General features: G+C 54.4%; 1 protein-coding gene across 1 annotated transcript; it reads right to left on the bottom strand.

Annotated features, from left to right (window-relative positions):
* Positions 1-1,968: 1,968 nt before the first annotated feature.
* Positions 1,969-2,583, bottom strand: LOC142302212 (tripartite motif-containing protein 14-like). The gene has a single exon (XM_075343304.1). The coding sequence runs from the start codon at positions 2,581-2,583 to the stop codon at positions 1,969-1,971; it is 615 nt and encodes a 204-aa protein (XP_075199419.1).
* Positions 2,584-9,663: the final 7,080 nt, after the last annotated feature.

Raw genomic sequence — 9,663 nt, 5'->3', positions numbered from 1 at the left:
AGGGGCTCCAGAAGAAGATGGTACACAACGGCCAGCAGCACCACTTAGCTGTGCCCTCCAATACTGACTCACCCCTCAGGAATAAGTTTCTTTCTCTTATGCCCTCCGCTAGCCCTCCCATCTGTGACCTCATTTTACAATCTCTTGTGGGCTGTGACGAAATTCTCAGATCGTTCTGTAATTCTAGTTTTTCGCATAGCTTTGCCCCTGGGCCACACAGGTGAGATATTTTAGCATCATTTTTTATATCTCGATATTACATTCGGATAGATACCAAACACAATGCATCTAGCATGATTTCATTGGCCAATACCCATTTGTCGCGATACCAGTGATCTCCTAGTAAAGCCAAATGGTGCGCTGCGTTCAGTGCTCCGCAGGGATTCTAGTAATATGGTTTTTTTTTTTCATTTTTCTAGCATTAACGTAGCACCTAAAAACTGAGTTCAGAGTTTTTCCCTCCAAAAGAACAAAAAGATGTCTTTTCTGTGCATTTTTTTTGGCTCTAGCTCTACCATCACCTGAGTCGTAAATACCTAGCTCTCAAGCCAGATCAGATAGTCACCATGGCGATCTCCATCTCTGTCAGGCTGATGGTGGGGTGGGGTATAGGGACCTTAACAGTGAATATGAGACCGAGCATGGTTGTGCCCACTCATTACTAGTATTGAGTACTGAGCACCGGAGCATGGTAGTGCCCACTCATCACTTGTTACGAGTACCCAGCACCCGAGCATAGTAGTGCTAGCTTATCGCTAGTTACGAGTACTGAGCACCTGAGCATAGTAGTGCTCACTCATCACTGGTTACGAGTATCAAGCAATCGAGCATGGTAGTGCTCACTCATCACTAGTTACGAGTAATGAGCACTCGAGCATGTTAGTGGTCACTCATCACTCCATTCCAGTACAGTAAACCTACAGAGTATCTGACCCGTGTGGACGTTCTCAAAAAAGTCAGTAGATAGTCTCAGAAGTCCTCTGACACAGGTTTTGTGCATAGTGAGTATTATAGGTATGTAGAATTGTCCTTTGGAGATCAGATTCTCCTTTTTGTATTTGGATAAGAAATTGTTGCTGTCCAATTGTGAACATTTCTTCAGAAGTGTCTTTAGTTCTCAAGGGCTCAGTAATCCTAATTTATCCTGTAAGAAGCTTCATCTCGGGATCTGTACTGATTAATGATAATTGAGCACTAAAATGCTCGAATGCTCTTTACTCGAGTCAAGTTGGTCAGATGCTTCAATGGTCTCAATTCGAGTAACGTGTATAATGGAAGTCAATGATTGGGCCCACATATAGCTACATACCGTATATACAGCTATAAATTGTGCATTTCCAGGGGAGGGTGGACAGATTTTATTTTCTTTTTTTTCAAATATGTTGATTTTACCCCCAGTGAGGTCCCGTCAGAGACTGCAGGTCGCTCTCACTGTAGTGCCGGCTTCCATCATTCATTGAAGTTAGTCGGCGCTTTGTGTTGGATCTTCATGAATGACACATCCGAGTACCCATGATAGTCAGCCGAACACCACAAGTACCCGAGCACCCCAATGCTCGATATATATTGAGCAGGGCCAAGCCCACTCACCCATCAATAGTACTGATCCCAGTGATAAAAGATTTATAGTTGATATCATTATCTATAAGGCTCGGGTCGTACAGGGACATTTCCTCAGTAAAAGTCAGTAAAATCATCTCAGTATTTCCCAATTTTGCAAAAAGTGGCTACGACGATTAAAGGAATTTCTACATGGTCATACATTTTTCTGAGGAGCACTAGCCGGGTAATCATTGCTATTGTATTTTGTGGTGATTTTTTCAAAATAAATGTCAATTTTTTTATGCATTTATGAGAATAATGGTAAAAGATGTAACACAAACAGTTCATATAATTAAAGCCCTAAGGAAACAGATCCTACATGAGTCTCCCCCACATCCTCAATGTTCCACCAAGAATAGATTTCTTCTATGATGATGGTTCCTCACAGCTGCCCCTTCCTGTTATTTTTATAGAACCATCATACACACATAATGCAGCATGAAAGGGCTCGGTGAAGGCGGCAGTGAAGGTGTGTAAGTGTCTGATGGGGTCACACAGCGCATAAAAGGACAGCTGCCCGGCCTCATAATCCAGACAGATCCGGACTCCATCACTGGAGATCGAGTGAGGTAACCGGGTCGGTTTCCTGTCATGTTTCACTGAATACTGATTATTATACCCTGGCTCTTTATATAAACACCAGGACTTGTTATTATATCCAATGATTGACTGACGCCCCCTCCTGGCTATACTGGGGTAACACATCCCCACCTTCCACCTCCCGGACCCACTGATCTCCACATCCCAGTAATGTCGTCCTGAGGTAAATCCCCTCCTGCTCATCACCTGATTATACTGGAATCTCTCTGTTGTTTCTGGACGATTCTGTCTTATTCCTGTGCAGGTCACAGTTTTCAGGTCGTCTGATATAAGGAGATTATTAGCAGCCGTGTTTACATCAAGTAATATGTCCTCAGGACCCTCCCCATAGATTTCTCTTCCTGAAACTATTACTTTCTCCCGATCACCTAGATATGTCATTGTCGCGGGCGGAGGAGGGGACGCTGCGCTCTCCCACTGCTCGGGTCCGGCTGCTGCTGCTGCTGCTTGGTGGTGGCTCGAGCGGTGGGCCGGATCCCTGGGACTCGAGCGGCGCTCCTCGCCCGTGAGTGAAAAGGGGAGTTTGATTGTGGGGGTTTTGGATATTGTCCGTGACGCCACCCATGGTTGTGGTGATATTGCTGACACCACCGCTGCTCTGGACGGGGATCCCGGGGGCGGTGACAGGGAGCAGCTTTGATGTTAGTTCTCCCCTCCGTGGGTAGGGGGATTGGTTGTCCCTAGTTCTCCCCTCCGTGGGTAGGGGGATTGGTTGTCCCTAGTTCTCCCCTCCGTGGGTAGGGGGATTGGTTGTCCCGGGGCCCGGTGATGGGGTAGGGATGCTGGATGACAGGTGGGTTGCGGGGCCTGATGAGGTGCAGGGTCGCGGGGGCAGCGCTGTGCCAAACGGCACAGTGGTACTCACTCAGCCAATGATGAGGACACAGTTCTCGGTAAAACACACGGCTGGATGTGTGTCGCCCTGGGCAAGCCAGGGGACACAGGTCACACACCACCACACCCTACATCCCAGGTAGGCACATCTAAGCTGAACCAAAAATCCTTGTTGCCTTCCTCCAGAAACTGATGATTCACACCAGGGGGTGGGCCAGGCGGTTGGCTCCGCCCACCGAGGAGATCACAGTTCTGGAGGCAGGAAGTACCAGGCAGATTAGCCCTGGGCAGGGCTTGCAAGAGGAGCTAAAGTAAACAACTAAGTGAAAGTAAGGAAAGTAAAGCTGGTGTCACACACAGCGACAACGACAACGACGTCGCTGCTACGTCACCATTTTCTGTGACGTTGCAGCGACGTCCCGTCGCTGTCGCTGTGTGTGACATCCAGCAACGACCTGGCCCCTGCTGTGAGGTCGCAGGTCGTTGCTGAATGTCCAGCTTCATTTTTTGGTCGTCACTCTCCCGCTGTGACACACACATCGCTGTGTGTGACAGCGAGAGAGCGACGAAATGAAGCGAGCAGGAGCCGGCGTCTGGCAGCTGCGAAGCTGTAACCAGCGTAAACATCGGGTAACCAAGGGAAGCCCTTTCCCTGGTTACCCGATATTTACCTTGGTTACCAGCCTCCGCCCTTGCTGCCAGCGCCGGCTCCTGCTCTGTGCCCATGTGGCTGCAGTACGCATCGGGTAATTAACCCGATGTATACTGTAGCAAGGACAGCAAGGAGCCAGCGCTAAGCAGTGCGCGCGGCTCCCTGCTCTCTGCAGTGTGACATGTAGCTGCAGCACACATCGGGTTAATTAACCCGATGTGTACTGTACCTAGGAGAGCAAGGAGCCAGCGCTAAGCGCGGCTCCCTGCTCTCTGCACATGTAGCACAGCGACGTTATGATCGCTGCTTCTGCTGTGTTTGACAGCTAAGCAGCGATCATAACAGCGACTTACAAGGTCGCTGTTACGTCACAGAAAATGGTGACGTAACAGCGACGTCGTTGTCGCTGTCGCTTAGTGTGACCCCAGCTTTAAGGAGAAACGGAGGAAAGCAAGAGTGGTGACATAGAGAGAGAAAAGCCTGAAGAGTCCAGCTAAGTGCAGGACAGGTCAGCAAGGTCAGCAACGGCGGTGACTGTCTGGAGGGGGACCGTTTGGAAGTTTCTGGAAGGACCCCGTAGGCTGTGTGCCCGGTGGTCTGGAGCAGTGTTCCGAAGGACAGTCAGCACCAGGGCAGGGGCCTCTCGGACCCCGGCAAGGCTTGGAGTCGCCGTAAATTGCCGAATCCGTCAGTGAAGGGGACGTAGATCCCCCAACAACCAAGACCCGAGTGAAGGCAACAGCCCAACCTGTACAACAGAGACACCGCCACCGCCAGGGCACCAGTTTCTGAGGGCCAGCGCCTGCGGGCAAAGAGTAGAGCTCCCCCGGTCCAGCTTGAAGCCGGGGAGCGGGTTACCGGTGGGGACCCATCGCAACCAACAAGTACACAAAGGTGCAAGGAAGAGGGACATCACCGTCACCTACTGGGAAAGCAATTGCAGCCGTCCGTGGGACCGTCTTACCAGCCGTTTGGTTTACCGTAAAAACTGTGTCCACGTCTCAGGCTGAGTGAGTACCACAGTGCCGCAAGGCACAGCGCTGCCCCCGCGTCCCTGCGCCCACCAGGCCCTGCACCTCCCAAGCCATCACCGGGCCCCGGGATCACCAACCCCTACCCACGGAGGGGCAACACAACACCTGGCTGCTCCGCATCACCATTCCCGGGACCCCCGTATTGAGCAGCGGTGGTGAAATCACCACAACCGTGGGTGGCGTCACGGACTATAAACAATCCCCATACCCAACAAACCCCCTTTCACTCACGGGCGAGGAGTGCCGCTCGAGAAACCCCCGGGATCCGGCCTACAGCTTGAGCCACCACTGAGCAGCGGCCGCCGGACCTGAGCAGAAGGGGGTGAGCGTAGTGTGCTGACACCCTCCTCCCCGCCCGCGACAGATGGACGGGTCCCACAGACGGCTGCGGTTGTTTCTGCTCCCGGCAGGTTGATGGTGACTGCCTTTCCCTGCACCTGTGTAGTGTTTAGTTCCGATGGGTTCCCACCGGTAACCCACTCCCCGGCTTGGATATGGGCCAGAGGAGCCCCTTTTGCCCGCAGGCTCTGGCCCTGGGAACGGTAGCCTTGGCGGTGACTGTGTTTCCCTCTCTTGGTTGGACGGTTGCCTTCTGTCGGGACTTGGCTGCTGGGAAACCCAGGAGGTTCCCTTCGCTAACGGATTTGGCAAATTCACGGCGACTCCTAGCCTTGCCGGGGTCCGTAAGCCCCTGTCGGTTGGTGCTGGCTTCTCTTTGCGTACCGGTCCGGTACCGTCGGGCCACCGCCTGTCCACGGTCCTTACGGTCTGCTCCAATCGGCCACTCCTGCAGACGGTCACCACCGCCTGCCAACCTTGCTGCTCCGTCCGGGCCACACACCCGGACCAACTTCAGTCTGCTCAGCTGCCACTGTACTCCTCTCACTTCCTCCTCCCAAACTAATCTGACTGCACTCGAGCTCTGCCCGAGCCTAACTCTCTGCTTTTTCCTGCCTCCAGGACTGTGAACTCCTCGGTGGGCGGAGACCAACCGCCTGGCTCCGCCCCCTGGTGTGGACATCAGCCCCTGGAGGAAGGCAACAAGGGTTTTAGTCTGACTTTGGTGTGCCTGACCGGGAGTGTGGGGTGTGTTGGTGTTGTTCTCTGTGGCCCCTGGTGTTACGAACCGGCGCCGCCATAGCCGCAAGCAGCCTGCTGCGGTTCCTGTTGCGCCCAGGCACCGGCTGCCGTTCTTGGCCGTGCCTCGGGTGGTCCAGTTGGCTGTTCCTTCCACCACGTCTAAGTGTGGAGAGGCGGCTAGTGCGCATGCGTGCGCCGATTTACCCCAGCCAGAGTTTAAGCCCGGTGTTTTGCCTAGTGAGCATGCTCCGCCTGTTTGTGTTACGTCTGAGACTAAGTCCTCAGTTCAGGCTACTGAGCATGCTCAAACTGATAGTCTGCTTTCTAAGCCTGTGGCTCAGGCTACTGAGCATGCTCAGGCACTTAGTGCATCAGAGGCTAGGTCCGGTAAGGACCTCACTGAGCATGTCCGTGAGGTGGCAGGCCCTGATAAGGCAGAGGGTGTCAGGTGTCCTGATGACGTGGCAACTCCGGACTGGCTCGCAGAGGCCCGCCCCTATGATCTGGCACCTCAGTATTGGTCGTCAGACGATGACTGGTGAAGTGTTTGGGGCGTGGCTGCCATGAGGTCATCAATGACGTGGCGGTTCCGGATAGGTTGCATGTGACGTCACTGATGACATGGCACTCTGCTATTGGACCTTGGTGGTTCCACCCTGGGTTTGGGGCGGACCCAGGTTATAAAAGGGGCTGGAGACAACATGGAGGGGCGCAGTCTTCACTTTTGCTCAGTCAGAGCACACCTCCATGTTAGAGCTTCATTGCGGCATAAGCCTATGTTGGGAAGCGGTAGGTAGGGTTAGGCGAACGGTGCCTGTCACGCCAAGATTCGTGGCTCGGCACATCAGGGTCAGGCGCCGTGCTTCCCTCCTGCCGTTCCAGTCTTGCTATAGCAGCCCAGTGGCGTTAACTGGGTTGCGGCTGCTGTGCTTCCTGTCCGATTGTGCCCCCTACGCACACGGACAACGCACCTGCTGCGCCACCTGTCCGATTGTGCCCCCTACGCACACGGACAACGCACCTGCTGTGCCACCTGTCCGATTGTGCCCCCTACGCACACGGACAACGCACCTGCTGCGCCACCTGTCCGATTGTGCCCCCTACGCACACGGACAACGCACCTGCTGTGCCACCTGTCCGATTGTGCCCCCTACGCACACGGACAACGCACCTGCTGCGCCACCTGTCCGGTTGTGCCCCCTACGCGCACGGACAGTGTACCCCAGGACCCCTGTGGAGTTAACAGGGTGTTCCTTATCCTCCTCGGCTTCCCGGTCAACGCTACTGGTGTACCCATCTGGCCTGACGTGTCCTACACACACGTGGCCAGTCGAGAGGTGGCCACAAACGCTAATCGGAGGACCGCTCGGCCTGACATGTCCTACACACGTGGCCGACAGGGTGCTTTCGTGGCGGTCTTCCGGTCAACGCTACCTGGTTACCACCCGGCCTGACGTGTTTCCTGCACACGTGGTTGGTGTAGCGCTAGGTGCACCAAAACGCTAATCGGGTTGTCATCTGGTCTGACGTGTCCCAACACACGTGACTGGTTCCCAGAGTTCCTGGGTTATCTCAGAGCCATCCAGCTCTATAGTCTCCGCCTAACCCTCAGGTGCCAGCAGCTCCTTTGTCATCTGGAGCACGGTGGGCCCCGACTGGCGATTAGGATATATACCCCCTGGTCCTAATCTGCCGGTCCCCCCGTAACAGTAAGACTGCGCCAGGGTCTGGCTGGCATGGCGGAGATGGAGCAGCTGCGTCAGTTCATGCTGCAGCTTGATGCCAGAGTGAGGTCTCTGGAGAAGTCTGCTCTTGCTGCTGATATGGATGATGTGGTGGCTCAAGTGGCTGCAATGGTGTCAGTCACCAAGCCTACTCCAACCCTCCCTCACCTCTCGCTGCCCAACAAGTTTACGGGGAACAGCAAGGCATGTAGGGGATTCGTGAACCAGTGCTCAGTCCATCTAGAGCTGTTGGCTGCACGGTTTCCTACAGAGAGGTCGAAGGTGGGGTTTATCATCTCCTTGCTCTCTGATAGAGCACTGGAGTGGGCTACACCTTTGTGGGAGAGGAATGACCCCGTAGTACAGGACTCCAAGGAGTTTTTGGAGTCCTTGCGACAAGTGTTCCTGGGGCCTCAGGTCACTCACGACTCGGCCCTACAGCTACTGACTTTGGAGCAGGGGCGTACCTCCTCAAGTCAATATGCTGTGAGTTTCAGGACACTTGCTGCAGAACTGGGGTGGTCAGAGAGGACTCTCATTCCACTGTTCTGGAGGGGATTAGCCTCGCACCTGAAGGACGCATTAGCGTCGCGTGAGGTACCAACTACCCTTGAGGGCCTCATGTCTCTGGCTACCCGCATTGACCTGCGGACCTCCGAACGTCAGTTGGAGTGCAGGTCAGAGGGTCGTTCAGCCACTGTAGTGGTCTCTCCTACTGCACCTCCCTTAGAGGACATCTCTGTCCCTATGGACATCGCTAGGGTTGGAGTTGCTAGGTCTTCGAGTCGCAAGGGCATTTCCTGTTTCGCTTGTGGGCAGTATGGTCATTATGCCAACCGTTGCCCAAGGCGTCAGGGTAAGAGACCGCGATTGGTGACCAGAGCTGAAGGTAGACTAAACTCTGCGTCATCCATTAGGGTGACGTTTCCCGCGTCAATTTCCTATAAGGGGTCAACATGGTCCACAAGGGCAAGTGTGGACACAGGTGCTGGGGATAGTTTCATCTCCTCCTCTTTTGCCCGGCGGCATGCCATCCCACTTGTGCAAATGCCAAGGCCAGTGAGAGTCCGTGTATTGGATGGGTCCTTGTTGCCCAAGGTAATTCACCAGCAGACAGTGCCCATTACCCTTGCCATGTCATCTGGGCATAGAGAGACCATTTCATTTCTGGTTCTCCCTAAGGGTGCAGATGATATTCTGCTGGGTATTCCTTGGTTGAAGCAACATTCCCCACATATCGACTGGTCGTCTGGGGTGATTACGCGGTGGAGCGAGTCTTGTAGCTCCCACTGCATGTCTCCATCTTCCGCCCGTCGCTCAGTGGTATCTGTGGCGACTATAGACCATTCGAGTGGGAGGGCCGCTAGAGGGGGGGGTACTGTTACGAACCGGCGCCGCCATAGCCGCAAGCAGCCTGCTGCGGTTCCTGTTGCGCCCAGGCACCGGCTGCCGTTCTTGGCCGTGCCTCGGGTGGTCCAGTTGGCTGTTCCTTCCACCACGTCTAAGTGTGGAGAGGCGGCTAGTGCGCATGCGTGCGCCGATTTACCCCAGCCAGAGTTTAAGCCCGGTGTTTTGCCTAGTGAGCATGCTCCGCCTGTTTGTGTTACGTCTGAGACTAAGTCCTCAGTTCAGGCTACTGAGCATGCTCAAACTGATAGTCTGCTTTCTAAGCCTGTGGCTCAGGCTACTGAGCATGCTCAGGCACTTAGTGCATCAGAGGCTAGGTCCGGTAAGGACCTCACTGAGCATGTCCGTGAGGTGGCAGGCCCTGATAAGGCAGAGGGTGTCAGGTGTCCTGATGACGTGGCAACTCCGGACTGGCTCGCAGAGGCCCGCCCCTATGATCTGGCACCTCAGTATTGGTCGTCAGACGATGACTGGTGAAGTGTTTGGGGCGTGGCTGCCATGAGGTCATCAATGACGTGGCGGTTCCGGATAGGTTGCATGTGACGTCACTGATGACATGGCACTCTACTATTGGACCTTGGTGGTTCCACCCTGGGTTTGGGGCGGACCCAGGTTATAAAAGGGGCTGGAGACAACATGGAGGGGCGCAGTCTTCACTTTTGCTCAGTCAGAGCACACCTCCATGTTAGAGCTTCATTGCGGCATAAGCCTATGTTGGGAAGCGGTAGGT

The sequence above is a fragment of the Anomaloglossus baeobatrachus genome, chromosome 4 (genome assembly GCF_048569485.1).
Source record: "Anomaloglossus baeobatrachus isolate aAnoBae1 chromosome 4, aAnoBae1.hap1, whole genome shotgun sequence".
NCBI classification, from domain to species: domain Eukaryota; kingdom Metazoa; phylum Chordata; class Amphibia; order Anura; family Aromobatidae; genus Anomaloglossus; species Anomaloglossus baeobatrachus.
Note: the sequence above shows the minus strand (reverse complement) of the source record. Positions and strands in the feature narration are given on the sequence as shown.

Excerpts from the sequence above, each read along its gene's own strand:
- LOC142302212 (XM_075343304.1), bottom strand. The coding sequence starts at position 2,583 with ATGACATATCTAGGTGATCGGGAGAAAGTAATAGTTTCAGGAAGAGAA.